We start from the raw sequence: 25,160 nt of genomic DNA on the forward strand, positions 1-25,160 counted from the left end.
AATAAAAAAAAAAAAAAAAAACGATACCGATAATAAAAAAAAACGATACCGATAATTTCCGATATTACATTTTAACGCATTTATCGGTCTGCCGATATTATCGGACATCCCTAGTTTTCAATCAATGTATTTGTTGGCATTGTAAATTGCGACATCACCTAAAGGTAGTTTGGCAGAGTCCGCTCTCAGTACTGCTGGAGTGATCACCAAGTGCTGAAGTACAAGTTGACATCACGCGCACCGTTTGATTTTGCACGAATCGGTCGGTGCCAAAAAAAGTACCGGATTCGGTACCCATTCCTATCAATGAGTGCCTTCTTATGCGGTATATTTCATTGTTTATCTCTCTAATCGGGCTGACTAAAGCCTAAGGTTTACGAGTTAAATGAAAAATACTCTTTGTCAGGTTCAAACATTGATGACATCTATTAAACAAGACAAGAAGCAAAGAATCAAACAGAGGCAGAATTAAATTTGGACTCAACAGTGTCTTAGCACGCTCTGACGAAAATGGTTTACGTCTCCTCCTTTATTTTGGACACTCCCTGTTTGCACAACAACATCTGCTTCCAAAGGAATGGGGGGGGTATGCAAACAGCTCTTTTTTTTGGTCACATTGAAAACAAAGGAAAAAGATGCCTCGGGCTTGGGCTAGTCCTGGATTCAGCTTGAGCAGGTCTTCGATGACAATAGATAACACCCCCCCATCTCCTCCCATCGTACACAATGGAATTTTCCAAGCCTTTGCTTGGTATAACAAAGACAGCCGCTTGTCTGTTCATTGGGAACTCAGAGAACGGAAAGTTCTTTGATAATTTACATGCCAATTTTTCTGACACTCTTTGTGATTGGCTTCATATCATTCGACAAGATTGTAAACTGTAAGGAGGTTTGGATATAATTATTGAAAATTATTCAAATCAAGAGTAAGATTACTAATTCTGTGCCCCTTTGTAGTGGAAAAGGTGGGCCCTGAGGTCAAAAAAGGTTAAGAACCCCTTTGATCAGCGTTTTTTGCAGTAGGCCTTTTGAAAAGAGCAATGATGTCATCAAAAACACGGCGGCCTGGCAAGCTTCTGGTTGATATTTTGACCACTCTTGACAAAATTGGTGCAGTTCAGCTCAATTTGTTGGTTTTCTGGCATGGACTGTGACAGAAATCTGTATGACTTTCCAAGTAAGCGGAGTAGTTGCTACTTATGGATCTCAGTCTGCGGGGTAAAATGACTCATACGACCCACACATACCTCGATATCAATGGTCAATGCTCACATGTATCGTCTTACTCCTTACTCAAGTTCCATGCATAGTTGTCAGCCACCTGTTCTGCCCGCTGTGTAAGACATACATATTCCGATACTGTCCAACTCTTAATTACCGATTCCGATATGAAGCGATACCGATATATACAGTCGTGGAATTAACACATTATTATGCCTAATTTTTAGGGATGTCCGATAATGGCTTTTTGCCGATATCCGATATGCCGATATTGTCCAACTCTTTAATTACCGATACCGATATCAACGGATACCGATATCAACCGATATATACAGTCGTGGAATTAACACATTATTATGCCTAATTTGGACAACCAGGTATGGTGAAGATAAGGTACTTTTTTTAAAAATTAATCAAATAAGATAAATAAATTAAAAACATTTTCTTGAATAAAAAATAAAGTAAAACATAATAAAAACAGTTACATAGACACTAGTAATTAATGAAAATGAGTAAAATTAACTGTTAAAGGTTAGTACTATTAGTGGAGCAGCAGCACGCACAATCATGTGTGCTTACGGACTGTATCCCTTGCAGACTGTATTGATATATATTGATATATAATGTAGGAACCAGAATATTAATAACAGAAAGAAACAACCCTTTTGTGTGAATGAGTGTGAATGGGGGAGGGAGGTTTTTTGGGTTGGTGCACTAATTGTAAGTGTATCTTGTGTTTTTTATGTGGATTTAATAAAAAAAATAAAAATAAAAAAAAATAAAAAAACGATACTGATAATAAAAAAAACGATACCGATAAGTTCCCATATTACATTTTAACGCATTTATCGGCCGATAATATCGGTCTGCCGATATTATCGGCCGATAAATGATGTCCGATATTATCGGACATCTCTACTAATTTTGTTGTGATGCCCCGCTGGATGCATTAAACAATGTAACAAGGTTTTCCAAAATAAATCAACTCAAGTTATGGGAAAAAAAAATGCCAACATGGCACTGCCATATTTATTATTGAAGTCACAAAGTGCATTATTTTTTTTAACATGCCTCAAAACAGCAGCTCGGAATTTGGTACATGCCGAAATATTGGTATCGGGACAACACTAATATATACATAATAATAATAATAATATATAACAATTACTATGTACAATATTCCAGTATATGTAACAGCTGCAGCATAAAATAAAATAAAGAGTAGGTTCAGCAGAAAATAAACATTATAAACAAAGAGAGGTAGCTAACATGGAGACGAGAATGCATTACTCACTTCTTTTACTTTCTTTCTCTCCACTTTTCTTCTCCTGCAGCCAAAAACTGCTCCTACTTCAAACATTTCACGTCGGGAGAAGAAGCGGAAGTTTTCGAAGTCAAGACCCAGAAGGGTAGGTGTGAGGGGCCGTTAGGGACATTATTCAGAATGACCTCTTACATACACTACTGAAATGTTTTTCTCTCACTCACACTACTGAAACACTCTTATACACACACTACTGAAACACTCTTATACACACTACTGAAATGCTATAAGAGTGTTTCAGTAGGGTGTGTGAGAGAAAAACATTTTAGTTGTTTATGTAAGAGCATTTCAGTAGTGTATGTAAGAGCATTTCAGTAGTGTGTATAAGAGTGTTTCAGTGGCATGTATAAGAGTGTTTCAGTAGTGTGTATAAGAGTGTTTCAGTAGTGTGTATAAGAGTGTTTCAGTAGTGTGTATAATAGTGTTTCAGTAGTGTGTATAAGAGTGTTTCAGTAGTGTGTGTGTGAGAAAAAGATTTCAGTTGTTTATGTGAGAGCATTTCAGTAGTGTATGTAAAAGTGTTTCAGTAGTGTGTATAAGAGTGTTTCAGTAGTGTGTATAAGAGTATTTCAGTAGTGTGTATAATAATGTTTCAGTAGTGTGTGTGTGAGAAAAAGATTTCAGTTGTTTATGTGAGAACGTTTCAGTAGTGTGTATAAGAGTGTTTCAGTAGTGTGTGTGTGAGAAAAATATTTCAGTTGTTTGTGTGAGAGCATTTCAGTAGTGTATGTAAGAGTGTTTCAGTAGTGTGTATAAGAGTGTTTCAGTAGTGTGTATAGAGTGTTTCAGTAGTGTGTGTGTGTGTGTGAGAAAAATATTTCAGTTGTTTATGTGAGAGCATTTCAGTAGTGTATGTAAGAGTGTTTCAGTAGTGTATGTAAAAGTGTTTCAGTAGTGTGTATAAGAGTGTTTGAGTAGTGTGTATAAGAGTGTTTCAGTAGTGTGTATAATAGTGTTTCAGTAGTGTGTGTGTGAGAAAAAGATTTCAGTTGTTTATGTGAGAACGTTTCAGTAGTGTGTATAAGAGTGTTTCAGTAGTGTGTATAAGAGTGTTTCAGTAGTGTGTGTGTGAGAAAAATATTTCAGTTGTTTATGTGAGAGCATTTCAGTAGTGTATGTAAGAGTGTTTCAGTAGTGTATGTAAAAGTGTTTCAGTAGTGTGTATAAGAGTGTTTCAGTAGTGTGTATAAGAGTGTTTCAGTAGTGTGTGTGTGAGAAAAAGATTTCAGTGGTTTATGTGAGAGCATTTCAGTAGTGTATGTAAGAGCATTTCAGTAGTGTGTATAATAGTGTTTCAGTAGTGTGTGTAAGAGTGTTTCAGTAGTGTGTATAATAGTGTTTCAGTTGTGTGTGTAAGAGTGTTTTAGTAGTGTGTATAATAGTGTTTCAGTAGTGTGTGTAAGAGTGTTTCAGTAGTGTGTATAATAGTGTTTCAGTTGTGTGTGTAAGAGTGTTTTAGTAGTGTGTGTAAGAGTGTTTCAGTAGTGTGTATAATAGTGTTTCAGTAGTGTGTGTAAGAGTGTTTCAGTAGTGTGTATAATAGTGTTTCAGTTGTGTGTGTAAGAGTGTTTTAGTAGTGTGTGTAAGAGTGTTTCAGTAGTGTGTATAATAGTGTTTCAGTAGTGTGTGTAAGAGTGTTTCAGTAGTGTGTATAATAGTGTTTCAGTTGTGTGTGTAAGAGTGTTTTAGTAGTGTGTGTGTGTGAGAAAAAGATTTCAGTTGTTTATGTGAGAGCATTTCAGTAGTGTATGTAAGAGTGTTTCAGTAGTGTGTATGATAGTGTTTCAGTAGTGTGTATAAGAGTGTTTCAGTAGTGTGTATGATAGTGTTTCAGTAGTGTGTATAAGAGTGTTTCAGTAGTGTGTATAAGAGTGTTTCAGTAGTGTGTATAAGAGTGTTTCAGTAGTGTGTATAAGAGGTCATTCTGAATAATGTCCCTGACAGCCCCTCATAGGTATGTTGAAGCTCTGGCACGGCCATCACTATATAGGAGCTCATCAGTACATACCAGCATGAAGAAGAAGTGGAGGTTTCCTCTAATATACTTTTCTCCTCTGGCCAGACTTTCAGTCCCTGTTTAATTTATATTTCCAATTCCGAGCTGCTTTTTCCGCTCACCGGCGCCTCGTCACTGCAGACAGCCAGAGAGAAAGCAACATGTCAAAGTAGTCCTGGCACCCGGTTAGGGTTCTCAACAAAGGCAAAAAAAAAAGGCCACTTTGTTGTTGTCCTTGGTGTTATTGTTGCACCAAGCTGTCATGCAAGTGATCCATCGCTACTTTGTACAAATTGTTTTGAGCTCATTTAAAGGCTAATTATGTGTGTCATGACTCAATTATGTAAGCCACGCTGGATTGCATCTGCCTTTTTGCTTTTTCTTGTGCCTGCTCTCCCTAACCATGGAGTCTCTGCTGTACTTTGTCAGAGTACAACATCTCTGCGGCGGCCATCGCCATTTTCAGTCTACTCTTCATGATCTTGGGGACCCTCTGTGTCATCTTCTCCTTCGGGAAGGGGCGGGACTACCTGCTGCGGCCTGCCGGGATGTTCTTTGCCTTTGCAGGTGCTCGTTGTCACACCATGTGTTTGGAAATGCTGGAGGATCTACACCAACCCAAAACCAGTGAAGTTGGCACGTTTTGTAATTCGTAAATTAAAACAAAATACAATGATTTTGCAAATCCTTTTCAGCTTATATTCAATTGAATAGACACAATATATTTAATGTTCCGACTGAGAAACTTGAGTAACACGTGGCTCGGCATCGTCTTGCTAAAATAAGCAGGGGCGCCCATGATAACATTGCTGGCTCGCTCCAAAACCTGTACGTACCTCGGCATTGTCTTGCTAAAATGAGCAGGGGCGCCCATGATAACGTCGCTAGCTCGCTCCAAAACCTGTATGTACCTCGGCATCGTCTTGCTAAAATAAGCAGGGGCGCCCATGACAACGTTGCTCACTCGCTCCAAAACCTGTATGTACCTCGGCATCGTCTTGCTAAAATAAGCAGGGGTGTCCATGATAATGTTGCTCGCTCGCTCCAAAACCTGTATGTACCTCAGCATCGTCTTGCTAAAATAAGCAGGGGCGCCCATGATAACATTGGTGGCTCGCTCCAAAACCTGTATGTACCTCGGCATCGTCTTGCTAAAATAAGCAAGGGCGCCCATGACAACTTCGCTCGCTCGCTCCAAAACCTGTATGTACCTCGGCATCGTCTTGCTAAAATAAGCAGGGGCGCCCATGATACCGTTGCTTGCTCGCTCCAAAACCTATATGTATCTCGGCATTGTCTTGCTAAAATAAGCAGGGGCGCCCATGACAACGTCGCTGGCTCGCTCCAAAACCTGTATGTACCTCGGAATTGTCTTGATAAAATAAGCAGGGGCGTCCATGATAACATTGCTTGTTCGCTCCAAAACCTGTATGTACCTCGGCATTGTCTTGCTTAAAATAAGCAGGGGCGCCCGTGATAACGTCCCTCGCTCGCTCCAAAACCTGTACGTACCTCGGCATTGTGTTGCTAAAATAAGCAGGGGCGCTCATGATAACGTCGCTCACTCGCTCCAAAACCTGTATGTACCTCGGCATTGTCTTGCTAAAATAAGCAGGGGCGTCCATGTTAATGTTGCTCACTCGCTCCAAAATCAATCAATCAATCAATCAATCAATCAATCAATCAATCAATCAATGTTTATTTATATAGCCCTAAATCACAAAAGTCTCAAAGGGCTGCACAAGCTACAACGACATCCTCGGCACAGAGCCCATACAAGGGACGTCGATGTGAATGACTATGAGAAACCTTGGGGAGGATCGCATATGTGGGTAACCCCACCTCCAAAACCTGTATGTACCTCGGCATTGTCTCGCTAAAATAAGCAGGGGCGTCCATGATAACGTCGCTCGCTCGCTCCAAAACCTGTATGTACCTCGGCATCATCTTGCTAAAATAAGTAGGGGCGTCTGTGATAACGTCACTCACTCGCTCCAAAACCTGTATGTACTTCGGCATTGTCTTGCTTAAAATAAGCAGGGGCGCCCGTGATAACGTCCCTCGCTCGCTCCAAAACCTGTATGTACCTCGGCATTGTGTTGCTAAAATAAGCAGGGGCGCTCATGATAACGTCGCTCACTCGCTCCAAAACCTGTATGTACCTCGGCATTGTCTTGCTAAAATAAGCAGGGGCGTCCATGTTAATGTTGCTCACTCGCTCCAAAATCAATCAATCAATCAATCAATCAATCAATCAATCAATCAATGTTTATTTATATAGCCCTAAATCACAAAAGTCTCAAAGGGCTGCACAAGCTACAACGACATCCTCGGCACAGAGCCCATACAAGGGACGTCGATGTGAATGACTATGAGAAACCTTGGGGAGGATCGCATATGTGGGTAACCCCACCTCCAAAACCTGTATGTACCTCGGCATTGTCTCGCTAAAATAAGCAGGGGCGTCCATGATAACGTCGCTCGCTCGCTCCAAAACCTGTATGTACCTCGGCATCGTCTTGCTAAAATAAGTAGGGGCGTCTGTGATAACGTCACTCACTCGCTCCAAAACCTGTATGTACTTCGGCATTGTCTTGCTTAAAATAAGCAGGGGCGCCCATGATAACTTCGCTCGCTCGCTCCAAAACCTGTATGTACCTCGGCATCGTCTTGCTAAAATAAGCAGGGGCGCCCATGACAACGTCGCTCGCTCGCTCCAAAACCTGTACGCACCTCGGCATCGTCTTGCTAAAATAAGCAGGGGCGTCCATGATAACGTCGCTCGCCCGCTCCAAAACCTGTATGTACCTCGGCATTGTCTTGCTAAAATAAGCAGGAGCGTCCATGATAACGTCGCTCGCTCGCTCCAAAACCTGTATGTACCTCTGCATTGTCTTGATAAAATAAGCAGGGGCGTCCATGATAACGTTGCTTGCTCGCTCCAAAACCTGTATGTACCTCGGCATTGTCTTGCTTAAAATAAGCAGGGGCGCCCATGATAACGTCGCTCGCCCGCTCCAAAACCTGTATGTACCTCTGCATCGTCTTGCTAAAATAAGCAGGGGCGTCCATGATAACGTCGCTCGCCCGCTCCAAAACCTGTATGTACCTCGGCATTGTCTTGCTAAAATAAGCAGGGGCGTCCATGATAACGTCGCTCGCTCGCTCCAAAACCTGTATGTACCTCTGCATTGTCTTGATAAAATAAGCAGGGGCGTCCATGATAACGTTGCTTGCTCGCTCCAAAACCTGTATGTACCTCGGCATTGTCTTGCTTAAAATAAGCAGGGGCGCCCGTGATAACGTCGCTCGCTCGCTCCAAAACCTGTATGTACCTCGGCATTGTGTTGCTAAAATAAGCAGGGGCGCTCATGATAACGTCGCTCACTCGCTCCAAAACCTGCATGTACCTCGGCATCGGCTTGCTAAAATAAGCAGGGGCGTCCATGATAACGTTGCTTGCTCGCTCCAAAACCTGTATGTACCTCGGCATTGTCTTGCTAAAATAAGCAGGGGCGTCCATGATAACGTTGCTTGCTCGCTCCAAAACCTGTATGTACCTCGGCATTGTCTTGCTAAAATAAGCAGGGGCGTCCATGATAATGTTGCTCACTCGCTCCAAAATCAATCAATCAATCAATCAATCAATCAATCAATCAATCAATGTTTATTTATATAGCCCTAAATCACAAAAGTCTCAAAGGGCTGCACAAGCTACAACGACATCCTCGGCACAGAGCCCACACAAGGGACGTCGATGTGAATGACTATGAGAAACCTTGGGGAGGATCGCATATGTGGGTAACCCCACCTCCAAAACCTGTATGTACCTCGGCATTGTCTCGCTAAAATAAGCAGGGGCGTCCATGACAACGTCGCTCGCTCGCTCCAAAACCTGTATGTACCTCGGCATCATCTTGCTAAAATAAGCAGGGGCGCCCATGATAACGTCGCTCGCTCGCTCCAAAACCTGTATGTACCTTTGGCATCGTCTTGCTAAAATAAGCAGGGGCGTCCATGATAACGTCGCTCGCTCGCTCGCTCCAAAACCTGTACGTACCTCGGCATTGTCTTGCTAAAATAAGCAGGGGCGCCCATGACAACGTTGCTCACTCGCTCCAAAACCTGTATGTACCTCGGCATCGTCTTGCTAAAATAAGCAGGGGTGTCCATGATAATGTTGCTCGCTCGCTCCAAAACCTGTATGTACCTCAGAATCGTCTTGCTAAAATAAGCAGGGGCGCCCATGATAACATTGGTGGCTCGCTCCAAAACCTGTATGTACCTCGGCATCGTCTTGCTAAAATAAGCAGGGGCGCCCATGACAACGTCGCTCGCTCGCTCCAAAACCTGTATGTACCTCGGCATTGTCTTGCTAAAATAAGCAGGGGCGTCCATGATAACGTCGCTCGCTCGCTCCAAAACCTGTATGTACCTCTGCATTGTCTTGATAAAATAAGCAGGGGCGTCCATGATAACGTTGCTTGCTCGCTCCAAAACCTGTATGTACCTCGGCATTGTCTTGCTTAAAATAAGCAGGGGCGCCCGTGATAACGTCGCTCGCTCGCTCCAAAACCTGTATGTACCTCGGCATTGTGTTGCTAAAATAAGCAGGGGCGCTCATGATAACGTCGCTCACTCGCTCCAAAACCTGTATGTACCTCGGCATCGGCTTGCTAAAATAAGCAGGGGCGTCCATGATAACGTTGCTTGCTCGCTCCAAAACCTGTATGTACCTCGGCATTGTCTTGCTAAAATAAGCAGGGGCGTCCATGATAACGTTGCTTGCTCGCTCCAAAACCTGTATGTACCTCGGCATTGTCTTGCTAAAATAAGCAGGGGCGTCCATGATAATGTTGCTCACTCGCTCCAAAATCAATCAATCAATCAATCAATCAATCAATCAATCAATCAATGTTTATTTATATAGCCCTAAATCACAAAAGTCTCAAAGGGCTGCACAAGCTACAACGACATCCTCGGCACAGAGCCCACACAAGGGACGTCGATGTGAATGACTATGAGAAACCTTGGGGAGGATCGCATATGTGGGTAACCCCACCTCCAAAACCTGTATGTACCTCGGCATTGTCTCGCTAAAATAAGCAGGGGCGTCCATGACAACGTCGCTCGCTCGCTCCAAAACCTGTATGTACCTCGGCATCATCTTGCTAAAATAAGCAGGGGCGCCCATGATAACGTCGCTCGCTCGCTCCAAAACCTGTATGTACCTTTGGCATCGTCTTGCTAAAATAAGCAGGGGCGTCCATGATAACGTCGCTCGCTCGCTCGCTCCAAAACCTGTACGTACCTCGGCATTGTCTTGCTAAAATAAGCAGGGGCGCCCATGACAACGTTGCTCACTCGCTCCAAAACCTGTATGTACCTCGGCATCATCTTGCTAAAATAAGCAGGGGCGCCCATGATAACGTCGCTCGCTCGCTCCAAAACCTGTATGTACCTTTGGCATCGTCTTGCTAAAATAAGCAGGGGCGTCCATGATAACGTCGCTCGCTCGCTCGCTCCAAAACCTGTACGTACCTCGGCATTGTCTTGCTAAAATAAGCAGGGGCGCCCATGACAACGTTGCTCACTCGCTCCAAAACCTGTATGTACCTCGGCATCGTCTTGCTAAAATAAGCAGGGGTGTCCATGATAATGTTGCTCGCTCGCTCCAAAACCTGTATGTACCTCAGCATCGTCTTGCTAAAATAAGCAGGGGCGTCCATGATAACGTCGCTCGCTCGCTCGCTCCAAAACCTGTACGTACCTCGGCATTGTCTTGCTAAAATAAGCAGGGGCGCCCATGACAACGTTGCTCACTCGCTCCAAAACCTGTATGTACCTCGGCATCGTCTTGCTAAAATAAGCAGGGGTGTCCATGATAATGTTGCTCGCTCGCTCCAAAACCTGTATGTACCTCAGAATCGTCTTGCTAAAATAAGCAGGGGCGCCCATGATAACATTGGTGGCTCGCTCCAAAACCTGTATGTACCTCGGCATCGTCTTGCTAAAATAAGCAGGGGCGCCCATGACAACGTCGCTCGCTCGCTCCAAAACCTGTATGTACCTCGGCATTGTCTTGCTAAAATAAGCAGGGGCGTCCATGATAACGTCGCTCGCTCGCTCCAAAACCTGTATGTACCTCTGCATTGTCTTGATAAAATAAGCAGGGGCGTCCATGATAACGTTGCTTGCTCGCTCCAAAACCTGTATGTACCTCGGCATTGTCTTGCTTAAAATAAGCAGGGGCGCCCGTGATAACGTCGCTCGCTCGCTCCAAAACCTGTATGTACCTCGGCATTGTGTTGCTAAAATAAGCAGGGGCGCTCATGATAACGTCGCTCACTCGCTCCAAAACCTGTATGTACCTCGGCATCGGCTTGCTAAAATAAGCAGGGGCGTCCATGATAACGTTGCTTGCTCGCTCCAAAACCTGTATGTACCTCGGCATTGTCTTGCTAAAATAAGCAGGGGCGTCCATGATAACGTTGCTTGCTCGCTCCAAAACCTGTATGTACCTCGGCATTGTCTTGCTAAAATAAGCAGGGGCGTCCATGATAATGTTGCTCACTCGCTCCAAAATCAATCAATCAATCAATCAATCAATCAATCAATCAATCAATGTTTATTTATATAGCCCTAAATCACAAAAGTCTCAAAGGGCTGCACAAGCTACAACGACATCCTCGGCACAGAGCCCACACAAGGGACGTCGATGTGAATGACTATGAGAAACCTTGGGGAGGATCGCATATGTGGGTAACCCCACCTCCAAAACCTGTATGTACCTCGGCATTGTCTCGCTAAAATAAGCAGGGGCGTCCATGACAACGTCGCTCGCTCGCTCCAAAACCTGTATGTACCTCGGCATCATCTTGCTAAAATAAGCAGGGGCGCCCATGATAACGTCGCTCGCTCGCTCCAAAACCTGTATGTACCTTTGGCATCGTCTTGCTAAAATAAGCAGGGGCGTCCATGATAACGTCGCTCGCTCGCTCGCTCCAAAACCTGTACGTACCTCGGCATTGTCTTGCTAAAATAAGCAGGGGCGCCCATGACAACGTTGCTCACTCGCTCCAAAACCTGTATGTACCTCGGCATCGTCTTGCTAAAATAAGCAGGGGTGTCCATGATAATGTTGCTCGCTCGCTCCAAAACCTGTATGTACCTCAGCATCGTCTTGCTAAAATAAGCAGGGGCGCCCATGATAACATTGGTGGCTCGCTCCAAAACCTGTATGTACCTCGGCATCGTCTTGCTAAAATAAGCAGGGGCGCCCATGACAACGTCGCTCGCTCGCTCCAAAACCTGTATGTACCTCGGCATTGTCTTGCTAAAATAAGCAGGGGCGTCCATGATAACGTCGCTCGCTCGCTCCAAAACCTGTATGTACCTCTGCATTGTCTTGATAAAATAAGCAGGGGCGTCCATGATAACGTTGCTTGCTCGCTCCAAAACCTGTATGTACCTCGGCATTGTCTTGCTTAAAATAAGCAGGGGCGCCCGTGATAACGTCGCTCGCTCGCTCCAAAACCTGTATGTACCTCGGCATTGTGTTGCTAAAATAAGCAGGGGCGCTCATGATAACGTCGCTCACTCGCTCCAAAACCTGTATGTACCTCGGCATCGGCTTGCTAAAATAAGCAGGGGCGTCCATGATAACGTTGCTTGCTCGCTCCAAAACCTGTATGTACCTCGGCATTGTCTTGCTAAAATAAGCAGGGGCGTCCATGATAACGTTGCTTGCTCGCTCCAAAACCTGTATGTACCTCGGCATTGTCTTGCTAAAATAAGCAGGGGCGTCCATGATAATGTTGCTCACTCGCTCCAAAATCAATCAATCAATCAATCAATCAATCAATCAATCAATCAATGTTTATTTATATAGCCCTAAATCACAAAAGTCTCAAAGGGCTGCACAAGCTACAACGACATCCTCGGCACAGAGCCCACACAAGGGACGTCGATGTGAATGACTATGAGAAACCTTGGGGAGGATCGCATATGTGGGTAACCCCACCTCCAAAACCTGTATGTACCTCGGCATTGTCTCGCTAAAATAAGCAGGGGCGTCCATGACAACGTCGCTCGCTCGCTCCAAAACCTGTATGTACCTCGGCATCATCTTGCTAAAATAAGCAGGGGCGCCCATGATAACGTCGCTCGCTCGCTCCAAAACCTGTATGTACCTTTGGCATCGTCTTGCTAAAATAAGCAGGGGCGTCCATGATAACGTCGCTCGCTCGCTCGCTCCAAAACCTGTACGTACCTCGGCATTGTCTTGCTAAAATAAGCAGGGGCGCCCATGACAACGTTGCTCACTCGCTCCAAAACCTGTATGTACCTCGGCATCATCTTGCTAAAATAAGCAGGGGCGCCCATGATAACGTCGCTCGCTCGCTCCAAAACCTGTATGTACCTTTGGCATCGTCTTGCTAAAATAAGCAGGGGCGTCCATGATAACGTCGCTCGCTCGCTCGCTCCAAAACCTGTACGTACCTCGGCATTGTCTTGCTAAAATAAGCAGGGGCGCCCATGACAACGTTGCTCACTCGCTCCAAAACCTGTATGTACCTCGGCATCGTCTTGCTAAAATAAGCAGGGGTGTCCATGATAATGTTGCTCGCTCGCTCCAAAACCTGTATGTACCTCAGAATCGTCTTGCTAAAATAAGCAGGGGCGCCCATGATAACATTGGTGGCTCGCTCCAAAACCTGTATGTACCTCGGCATCGTCTTGCTAAAATAAGCAGGGGCGCCCATGACAACGTCGCTCGCTCGCTCCAAAACCTGTATGTACCTCGGCATTGTCTTGCTAAAATAAGCAGGGGCGTCCATGATAACGTCGCTCGCTCGCTCCAAAACCTGTATGTACCTCTGCATTGTCTTGATAAAATAAGCAGGGGCGTCCATGATAACGTTGCTTGCTCGCTCCAAAACCTGTATGTACCTCGGCATTGTGTTGCTAAAATAAGCAGGGGCGCTCATGATAACGTCGCTCACTCGCTCCAAAACCTGTATGTACCTCGGCATCGGCTTGCTAAAATAAGCAGGGGCGTCCATGATAACGTTGCTTGCTCGCTCCAAAACCTGTATGTACCTCGGCATTGTCTTGCTAAAATAAGCAGGGGCGTCCATGATAACGTTGCTTGCTCGCTCCAAAACCTGTATGTACCTCGGCATTGTCTTGCTTAAAATAAGCAGGGGCGCCCGTGATAACGTCGCTCGCTCGCTCCAAAACCTGTATGTACCTCGGCATTGTGTTGCTAAAATAAGCAGGGGCGCTCATGATAACGTCGCTCACTCGCTCCAAAACCTGTATGTACCTCGGCATCGGCTTGCTAAAATAAGCAGGGGCGTCCATGATAACGTTGCTTGCTCGCTCCAAAACCTGTATGTACCTCGGCATTGTCTTGCTAAAATAAGCAGGGGCGTCCATGATAACGTTGCTTGCTCGCTCCAAAACCTGTATGTACCTCGGCATTGTCTTGCTAAAATAAGCAGGGGCGTCCATGATAATGTTGCTCACTCGCTCCAAAATCAATCAATCAATCAATCAATCAATCAATCAATCAATCAATGTTTATTTATATAGCCCTAAATCACAAAAGTCTCAAAGGGCTGCACAAGCTACAACGACATCCTCGGCACAGAGCCCACACAAGGGACGTCGATGTGAATGACTATGAGAAACCTTGGGGAGGATCGCATATGTGGGTAACCCCACCTCCAAAACCTGTATGTACCTCGGCATTGTCTCGCTAAAATAAGCAGGGGCGTCCATGACAACGTCGCTCGCTCGCTCCAAAACCTGTATGTACCTCGGCATCATCTTGCTAAAATAAGCAGGGGCGCCCATGATAACGTCGCTCGCTCGCTCCAAAACCTGTATGTACCTTTGGCATCGTCTTGCTAAAATAAGCAGGGGCGTCCATGATAACGTCGCTCGCTCGCTCGCTCCAAAACCTGTACGTACCTCGGCATTGTCTTGCTAAAATAAGCAGGGGCGCCCATGACAACGTTGCTCACTCGCTCCAAAACCTGTATGTACCTCGGCATCGTCTTGCTAAAATAAGCAGGGGTGTCCATGATAATGTTGCTCGCTCGCTCCAAAACCTGTATGTACCTCAGCATCGTCTTGCTAAAATAAGCAGGGGCGCCCATGATAACATTGGTGGCTCGCTCCAAAACCTGTATGTACCTCGGCATCGTCTTGCTAAAATAAGCAGGGGCGCCCATGACAACGTCGCTCGCTCGCTCCAAAACCTGTATGTACCTCTGCATTTTCTTGCTAAAATAAGCAGGGGCGTCCATGATAACGTCGCTCGCTCGCTCCAAAACCTGTATGTACCTCGGCATTGTCTTGCTAAAATAAGCAGGGGCGCCCGTGATAACGTCGCTCGCTCGCTCGCTCCAAAACCTGTATGTACCTCGGCATCGTCTTGCTAAAATAAGCAGGGGCGTCCGTGATAACGTCACTCACTCGCTCCAAAACCTGTATGTACTTCGGCATTGTCTTGCTTAAAATAAGCAGGGGCGTCCATGATAACGTCGCTCGCTCGCTCCAAAACCTGTATGTACCTCGGCATCGTCTTGCTAAAATAAGCAGGGGCGTCCATGATAACGTTGCTTGCTCGCTCCAAAACCTGTATGTACCTCGGAATTGTCTCGCTAAAATAAGCAGGGGCGTCCATGATAACGTCGCTCGCTCGCTCGCTCCAAAACCTGTATGTACCTCAGCATTGTCTTGCTAAAATAAGCAGGGGCGCCCATGATAACATTGCTGGCTCGCTCCAAAACCTGTACGTACCTCGGCATTGTCTTGCTAAAATAAGCAGGGGCGCCCATGATAACGTTGCTCGCTCGCTCCAAAACCTGTATGTACCTCGGCATTGTCTTGCTGAAATAAGCAGGGGCGTCCGTGACAACGTTGCTCGCTCGCTCCAAAACCTGTATGTACCTTGGCATCGTCTTGCTAAAATAAGCAGGGGCGTCCATGATAACGTTGCTCGCTCGCTCGCTCCAAAACCTGTATGTACCTCGGCATTGTCTCGCTAAAATAAGCAGGGGCGTCCATGATAACGTCGCTCGCTCTCTCGCTCCAAAACCTGTATGTACCTCGGCATTGTCTCGCTAAAATAAGCAGGGGCGCTCATGATAACGTCGCTCGCTCGCTCCAAAACCTGTATGTACCTCGGCATCGTCTTGCTAAAATAAGCAGGGGCGTCCATGATAACGTTGCTTGCTCGCTCCAAAACCTGTATGTACCTCGGCATTGTCTTGCTAAAATAAGCAGGGGCGTCCATGATAATGTTGCTCACTCGCTCCAAAATCAATCAATCAATCAATCAATCAATCAATCAATCAATGTTTATTTATATAGCCCTAAATCACAAAAGTCTCAAAGGGCTGCACAAGCTACAACGACATCCTCGGCACAGAGCCCACACAAGGGACGTCGATGTGAATGACTATGAGAAACCTTGGGGAGGATCGCATATGTGGGTAACCCCACCTCCAAAACCTGTATGTACCTCGGCATTGTCTCGCTAAAATAAGCAGGGGCGCCCATGACAACGTCGCTCGCTCGCTCCAAAACCTGTATGTACCTCGGCATCATCTTGCTAAAATAAGCAGGGGCGTCCATGATAACGTCGCTCGCTCGCTCCAAAACCTGTATGTACCTTTGGCATCGTCTTGCTAAAATAAGCAGGGGCGTCCATGATAACGTCGCTCGCTCGCTCGCTCCAAAACCTGTATGTACCTCGGCATCGTCTTGCTAAAATAAGCAGGGGCGCCCATGATAACGTCGCTCGCTCGCTCCAAAACCTGTATGTTCCTTTGGCATCGCCTTGCTAAAATAAGCAGGGGCGTCCATGATAACGTCGCTCGCTCGCTCGCTCCAAAACCTGTATGTACCTCAGCATCGTCTTGCTAAAATAAGCAGGGGCGCCCATGATAACATTGGTGGCTCGCTCCAAAACCTGTATGTACCTCGGCATCGTCTTGCTAAAATAAGCAGGGGCGCCCATGACAACGTCGCTCGCTCGCTCCAAAACCTGTATGTACCTCGGCATTGTCTTGCTAAAATAAGCAAGGGCGCCCTTGATAACGTCGCTCGCTCGCTCCAAAACCTGTATGTACCTCTGCATTTTCTTGCTAAAATAAGCAGGGGCGTCCATGATAACGTCGCTCGCTCGCTCCAAAACCTGTATGTACCTCGGCATTGTCTTGCTAAAATAAGCAGGGGCGCCCGTGATAACGTCGCTCGCTCGCTCGCTCCAAAACCTGTATGTACCTCGGCATCGTCTTGCTAAAATAAGCAGGGGCGTCCGTGATAACGTCACTCACTCGCTCCAAAACCTGTATGTACTTCGGCATTGTCTTGCTTAAAATAAGCAGGGGCGTCCATGATAACGTCGCTCGCTCGCTCCAAAACCTGTATGTACCTCGGCATCGTCTTGCTAAAATAAGCAGGGGCGTCCATGATAACGTTGCTTGCTCGCTCCAAAACCTGTATGTACCTCGGAATTGTCTCGCTAAAATAAGCAGGGGCGTCCATGATAACGTCGCTCGCTCGCTCGCTCCAAAACCTGTATGTACCTCAGCATTGTCTTGCTAAAATAAGCAGGGGCGCCCATGATAACATTGCTGGCTCGCTCCAAAACCTGTACGTACCTCGGCATTGTCTTGCTAAAATAAGCAGGGGCGCCCATGATAACGTTGCTCGCTCGCTCCAAAACCTGTATGTACCTCGGCATTGTCTTGCTGAAATAAGCAGGGGCGTCCGTGACAACGTTGCTCGCTCGCTCCAAAACCTGTATGTACCTTGGCATCGTCTTGCTAAAATAAGCAGGGGCGTCCATGATAACGTTGCTCGCTCGCTCGCTCCAAAACCTGTATGTACCTCGGCATTGTCTCGCTAAAATAAGCAGGGGCGTCCATGATAACGTCGCTCGCTCTCTCGCTCCAAAACCTGTATGTACCTCGGCATTGTCTCGCTAAAATAAGCAGGGGCGCCCATGATAACGTCGCTCACTCGCTCCAAAACCTGTATGTACCTCGGCATCGTCTTGCTAAAAGAAGCAGGGGCGTCCATGATAACGTTGCTTGCTCGCTCCAAAACCTGTATGTACCTCGGCATTGTCTTGCTAAAATAAGCAGGGGCGTCCATGATAACGTCGCTCGCTCGCTCGCTCCAAAACCTGTATGTACCTCGGCATCGTCTTGCTAAAATAAGCAGGGGCGCCCATGATAACGTCGCTCGCTCGCTCCAAAACCTGTATGTTCCTTTGGCATCGCCTTGCTAAAATAAGCAGGGGCGTCCATGATAACGTCGCTCGCTCGCTCGCTCCAAAACCTGTATGTACCTCAGCATCGTCTTGCTAAAATAAGCAGGGGCGCCCATGATAACATTGGTGGCTCGCTCCAAAACCTGTATGTACCTCGGCATCGTCTTGCTAAAATAAGCAGGGGCGCCCATGACAACGTCGCTCGCTCGCTCCAAAACCTGTATGTACCTCGGCATTGTCTTGCTAAAATAAGCAGGGGCGCCCTTGATAACGTCGCTCGCTCGCTCCAAAACCTGTATGTACCTCTGCATTTTCTTGCTAAAATAAGCAGGGGCGTCCATGATAACGTCGCTCGCTCGCTCCAAAACCTGTATGTACCTCGGCATTGTCTTGCTAAAATAAGCAGGGGCGCCCGTGATAACGTCGCTCGCTCGCTCGCTCCAAAACCTGTATGTACCTCGGCATCGTCTTGCTAAAATAAGCAGGGGCGTCCGTGATAACGTCACTCACTCGCTCCAAAACCTGTATGTACTTCGGCATTGTCTTGCTTAAAATAAGCAGGGGCGTCCATGATAACGTCGCTCGCTCGCTCCAAAACCTGTATGTACCTCGGCATCGTCTTGCTAAAATAAGCAGGGGCGTCCATGATAACGTTGCTTGCTCGCTCCAAAACCTGTATGTACCTCGGAATTGTCTCGCTAAAATAAGCAGGGGCGTCCATGATAACGTCGCTCGCTCGCTCCAAAACCTGTATGTACCTCAGCATTGTCTTGCTAAAATAAGCAGGGGCGCCCATGATAACATTGCTGGCTCGCTCCAAAACCTGTACGTACCTCGGCATTGTCTTGCTAAAATAAGCAGGGGCGCCCATGATAACGTTGCTCGCTCGCTCCAAAACCTGTATGTACCTCGGCATTGTCTTGCTGAAATAAGCAGGGGCGTCCGTGACAACGTTGCTCGCTCGCTCCAAAACCTGTATGTACCTTGGCATCGTCTTGCTAAAATAAGCAGGGGCGTCCATGATAACGTTGCTCGCTCGCTCGCTCCAAAACCTGTATGTACCTCGGCATTGTCTCGCTAAAATAAGCAGGGGCGTCCATGATAACGTCGCTCGCTCTCTCGCTCCAAAACCTGTATGTACCTCGGCATTGTCTCGCTAAAATAAGCAGGGGCGCCCATGATAACGTCGCTCGCTCGCTCCAAAACCTGTATGTACCTCGGCATCGTCTTGCTAAAATAAGCAGGGGCGTCCATGATAACGTTGCTTGCTCGCTCCAAAACCTGTATGTACCTCGGCATTGTCTTGCTAAAATAAGCAGGGGCGTCCATGATAATGTTGCTCACTCGCTCCAAAATCAATCAATCAATCAATCAATCAATCAATCAATCAATGTTTATTTATATAGCCCTAAATCACAAAAGTCTCAAAGGGCTGCACAAGCTACAACGACATCCTCGGCACAGAGCCCACACAAGGGACGTCGATGTGAATGACTATGAGAAACCTTGGGGAGGATCGCATATGTGGGTAACCCCACCTCCAAAACCTGTATGTACCTCGGCATTGTCTCGCTAAAATAAGCAGGGGCGCCCATGACAACGTCGCTCGCTCGCTCCAAAACCTGTATGTACCTCGGCATCATCTTGCTAAAATAAGCAGGGGCGTCCATGATAACGTCGCTCGCTCGCTCCAAAACCTGTATGTACCTTTGGCATCGTCTTGCTAAAATAAGCAGGGGCGTCCATGATAACGTCGCTCGCTCGCTCGCTCCAAAACCTGTATGTACCTCGGCATCGTCTTGCTAAAATAAGCAGGGGCGCCCATGATAACGTCGCTCGCTCGCTCCAAAACCTGTATGTTCCTTTGGCATCGTCTTGCTAAAATAAGCAGGGGCGCCCATGATAACATTGGTGGCTCGCTCCAAAACCTGTATGTACCTCGGCATCGTCTTGCTAAAATAAGCAGGGGCGCCCATGACAACGTCGCTCGCTCGCTCCAAAACCTGTATGTACCTCGGCATTGTCTTGCTAAAATAAGCAGGGGCGCCCTTGATAACGTCGCTCGCTCGCTCCAAAACCTGTATGTACCTCTGCATTTTCTTGCTAAAATAAGCAGGGGCGTCCATGATAACGTCGCTCGCTCGCTCCAAAACCTGTATGTACCTCGGCATTGTCTTGCTAAAATAAGCAGGGGCGCCCGTGATAACGTCGCTCGCTCGCTCGCTCCAAAACCTGTATGTACCTCGGCATCGTCTTGCTAAAATAAGCAGGGGCGTCCGTGATAACGTCACTCACTCGCTCCAAAACCTGTATGTACTTCGGCATTGTCTTGCTTAAAATAAGCAGGGGCGTCCATGATAACGTCGCTCGCTCGCTCCAAAACCTGTATGTACCTCGGCATCGTCTTGCTAAAATAAGCAGGGGCGTCCATGATAACGTTGCTTGCTCGCTCCAAAACCTGTATGTACCTCGGAATTGTCTCGCTAAAATAAGCAGGGGCGTCCATGATAACGTCGCTCGCTCGCTCGCTCCAAAACCTGTATGTACCTCAGCATTGTCTTGCTAAAATAAGCAGGGGCGCCCATGATAACATTGCTGGCTCGCTCCAAAACCTGTACGTACCTCGGCATTGTCTTGCAAAAATAAGCAGGGGCGCCCATGACAACGTCGCTCGCTCCAAAACCTGTATGTACCTCGGCATCGTCTTGCTAAAATAAGCAGGGGCGTCCATGATAACGTTGCTCGCTCGCTCCAAAACCTGTATGTACCTCGGCATTGTCTTGCTAAAATAAGCAGGGGCGTCCATGATAACGTTGCTCGCTCGCTCCAAAACCTGTATGTACCTCGGCATCGTCTTGCTAAAATAAGCAGGGGCGTCCATGATAACGTTGCTCGCTCGCTCCAAAACCTGTATGTACCTCGGCATTGTCTCGCTAAAATAAGCAGGGGCGCCCATGACAACGTCGCTCGCTCGCTCCAAAACCTGTATGTACCTCGGCATCATCTTGCTAAAATAAGCAGGGGCGTCCATGATAACGTCGCTCGCTCGCTCCAAAACCTGTATGTACCTTTGGCATCGTCTTGCTAAAATAAGCAGGGGCGTCCATGATAACGTCGCTCGCTCGCTCGCTCCAAAACCTGTATGTACCTCGGCATCGTCTTGCTAAAATAAGCAGGGGCGCCCATGATAACGTCGCTCGCTCGCTCCAAAACCTGTATGTTCCTTTGGCATCGCCTTGCTAAAATAAGCAGGGGCGTCCATGATAACGTCGCTCGCTCGCTCGCTCCAAAACCTGTATGTACCTCAGCATCGTCTTGCTAAAATAAGCAGGGGCGCCCATGATAACATTGGTGGCTCGCTCCAAAACCTGTATGTACCTCGGCATCGTCTTGCTAAAATAAGCAGGGGCGCCCATGACAACGTCGCTCGCTCGCTCCAAAACCTGTATGTACCTCGGCATTGTCTTGCTAAAATAAGCAGGGGCGCCCTTGATAACGTCGCTCGCTCGCTCCAAAACCTGTATGTACCTCTGCATTTTCTTGCTAAAATAAGCAGGGGCGTCCATGATAACGTCGCTCGCTCGCTCCAAAACCTGTATGTACCTCGGCATTGTCTTGCTAAAATAAGCAGGGGCGCCCGTGATAACGTCGCTCGCTCGCTCGCTCCAAAACCTGTATGTACCTCGGCATCGTCTTGCTAAAATAAGCAGGGGCGTCCGTGATAACGTCACTCACTCGCTCCAAAACCTGTATGTACTTCGGCATTGTCTTGCTTAAAATAAGCAGGGGCGTCCATGATAACGTCGCTCGCTCGCTCCAAAACCTGTATGTACCTCGGCATCGTCTTGCTAAAATAAGCAGGGGCGTCCATGATAACGTTGCTTGCTCGCTCCAAAACCTGTATGTACCTCGGAATTGTCTCGCTAAAATAAGCAGGGGCGTCCATGATAACGTCGCTCGCTCGCTCGCTCCAAAACCTGTATGTACCTCAGCATTGTCTTGCTAAAATAAGCAGGGGCGCCCATGATAACATTGCTGGCTCGCTCCAAAACCTGTACGTACCTCGGCATTGTCTTGCAAAAATAAGCAGGGGCGCCCATGACAACGTCGCTCGCTCCAAAACCTGTATGTACCTCGGCATCGTCTTGCTAAAATAAGCAGGGGCGTCCATGATAACGTTGCTCGCTCGCTCCAAAACCTGTATGTACCTCGGCATTGTCTTGCTAAAATAAGCAGGGGCGCCCATAATGACGTTGCCCGCTCGCTCCAAAACCTGTATGTACCTCGGCATTGTCTTGCTAAAATAAGCAGGGGCGTCCATGATAACGTCGCTCGCTCGCTCCAAAAACCTGTATGTACCTTTCAGCATTAATGGTGCCTTCACAGATGTGTAAGTTACCCATGCCTTGGGCACTAATACACCCCCATACCATCACACATGCTGGCTTTTCCACTTTGCGCCTATAACAATCCGGATGGTTCTTTTCCTCTTTGGTCCGGAGGACACGACGTCCACAGTTTCCAAAAACAATTTGAAATGTGGACTCGTCAGACCACAGAACACTTTTACACTTTGCATCAGTCCATCTTTGATGAACTCGGGTCCAGCGAAGAAAGCGGCGTTTCCGGGTGTTGTTGATAAAAAAGGCTTTGGCTTTGCATAGTAGAGTTTTAACTTGCACTTACAGATGTAGCGACAAACTGTAGTTACTGACAGTGGTTTTCTGAAGTGTGTGGTGATATCCTTTACACACCGATGTCAATTTTTGATGCCTTTACCATTTACAATTTACACATCGTGCCAACTTCACTGGTTTTGGGGGTTTTGTACATAGGAGCTACTCAACTTATTTATCCTGCATGTAGGTCTCTGCATCATCATCTCTGTGGAGGTCATGCGGCAGTCCGTCAAGCGTATGATTGACAGCGACGAGACCATCTGGATCGAGTACTACTACTCGTGGTCCTTCACCTGCGCCTGCGCCGCCTTCACCCTCCTCATCCTCAGCGGAGTGGCACTCCTCCTTATCTCCATGCCCCACATGCCCAGAAACCCCTGGGAGACCTGCATGGACGCTGAGCCTGACACCTTAGATTAGCGTCACACCCGCACAACCACCTGCATGATTTCACGTGCGCTCAAAAGAAGTTAGGAACCAATTATACAAGCGAAAAAGAACATCAACATTTTTAAAATAGTCGTAGTCATTTTGGGGGTTTTTTTTTGTACGTGAATCAAATTGCTTTATTGCTATTTAAACATTTTATGACATTTGTAATTAAAAGACAGAGAATTGTAGTGAGAGAAAAAAAAAGGAAATTCTATGAAAAATGTTTTTTTTTAGGGGAAAAATGTCAGAATATGCAAAGTAAAATTAATTTAATAATTTAAAATTAAATTTTCTTGTGGGATCTGAGCCGAGGATGTTGCTTGCGCAGCCCTTTGAGACGCTTGTGATTTAGGGCTATATAAATAAACTTTGATTGGATGATTGATTGATTGAATAAACATAGCCGATTTAATACTCATACTTAATACTCTAATAATCATAATTAATTAAATATAACTAGAGATGTCCGATAATATCGGTCTGCCGATATTATCGGCCGATAAATGCGTTAAAATGTAATATCGGAAATTATCGGTATCGGTTTTTTATTAGCAGTATCGTTTTTTTTTAATTAATTTTTTATTTTTTTTTATTAAATCCACATAAAAAACACAAGATACACTTACAATTAGTGCACCAACTCAAAAAACCTCCCTCCCCCATTTACACTCATTCACACTCATTCACACAAAAGGGTTGTTTCTTTCTGTTATTAATATTCTGGTTCCTACATTATATATCAATATATATCAATACAGTCTGCAAGGGATACAGTCCGTAAGCACACATGATTGTGCGTGCTGCTGGTCCACTAATAGTACTAACCTTTAACAGTTAATTTGACAAATTTTCATTAATTACTAGTTTCTATGTAACTGTTTTTATTTTGTTTTACTTTCTTTTTTATTCAAGAAAATGTTTTTAATTTATTTATCTTATTTTATTTGATTCATTTTTTTAAAAAGTACCTTATCTTCACCATACCTGGTTGTCCAAATTAGGCATAATAATGTGTTAATTCCACGACTGTATATATCGGTTGATATCGGTATCGGTTGATATCGGTATCGGTAATTAAAGAGTTGGACAATATCGGCATATCGGATATCGGCAAAAAGCCATTATCGGACATCCCTAAATATAACTCATTTTCATCAACAAAATATTGCATTTTTGTCCAATAAAAGTTGTATATTAAAAATTAAGTCAAACGATATTATGAAAAAATCTTATATTTGAAAATAATAATAATAATGGATTATATTTTATATCACGCTTTTCTATTGTTAGATACTCAAACGCGCTCACAGAGAAGTGGGGATATTAATAATATAATAATTATAATATTTCTTACGAAACAGTATTTCATACATTTACACAAAACATTTTTTTTAAAACAAGAATAATCGTGTTATTGTGTGAGAAGAAATAAATTAAAAAAAATCACATAATAAGAATACAATCACAGTATTTTGACTTAATTGATTAAAAAAACTTAACTAAATGAGGCAATTCCTGGAGGAATTGCATGTGCTGAAGTTGAACTGAAATCCTGGAATTTTTTTTTTAGAATTGTTGAAGTAGAGCACACAATTCCTGAACAGGCTGAATATTTTAAAGTTGGAACAGTTTGATTTAAATGAAAAATGTGGGGATTGTGGAATTGAAGACTGTCCCATTGAAATTGAAATTCCCAAAAATTGGGAATTTCGAGAAAAGCGGGATTTTTTTTTAAAATGGTATGAAAAAAATTTGAGTGGTCTGAATCAGTTGAAATGGTTGGTGTTGAAATTTTTCAAATCGGTCGAGAAACGCTGACGTAGTAACATGTTGAATTGAGAAATGGTAAAACGGAATTCCTGGAATTTCGGGGAAACCGGGAATTTTTCCAGTTCAAAAAACAACTTTGATTTTTGTCATAGTAAAGAGGAATGTTTTGATGGTGGAACGGTTGAAATGGGTTGAAAAATGTGGGAGGAGTAGTCACCAGAAAAAAAGGGTGGAAATAGGGCTTTGGAAAACCAGGAATTCTGGAAAATCCTGGAATTTGTTTTAACTTTAAAAAGGGTAGTTTGAATTTCCAGGACGTTGACGGTGGAATGGTTTGAATAGGTTGCAAAATGTGGAAATGGTGAAAGTTTGTAAAATAGCCAATTCATTTTAAATGCGAAAAAGTGTCCTGGAAAACCTGGAATTCTGGGAAATCTGGGAATT

General features: G+C 45.5%; 1 protein-coding gene across 1 annotated transcript in view; it reads left to right on the plus strand.

The window, feature by feature from the left end:
- Positions 1-23,246, plus strand: part of LOC133642718 (voltage-dependent calcium channel gamma-1 subunit-like) — a 42,367-nt gene extending 19,121 nt beyond the window's left edge. Inside the window, exons 2-4 of the mRNA XM_062037075.1 lie at positions 2,556-2,630; positions 4,971-5,108; positions 22,702-23,246. Coding sequence (XP_061893059.1) covers positions 2,556-2,630; positions 4,971-5,108; positions 22,702-22,934 — 446 coding nt within the window. The 3' untranslated portion in view covers positions 22,935-23,246. The remainder of the gene's footprint in view (positions 1-2,555; positions 2,631-4,970; positions 5,109-22,701) is intronic.
- Positions 23,247-25,160: the final 1,914 nt, after the last annotated feature.

The sequence above is a fragment of the Entelurus aequoreus genome, linkage group LG25 (genome assembly GCF_033978785.1).
Source record: "Entelurus aequoreus isolate RoL-2023_Sb linkage group LG25, RoL_Eaeq_v1.1, whole genome shotgun sequence".
NCBI lineage: Eukaryota > Metazoa > Chordata > Actinopteri > Syngnathiformes > Syngnathidae > Entelurus > Entelurus aequoreus.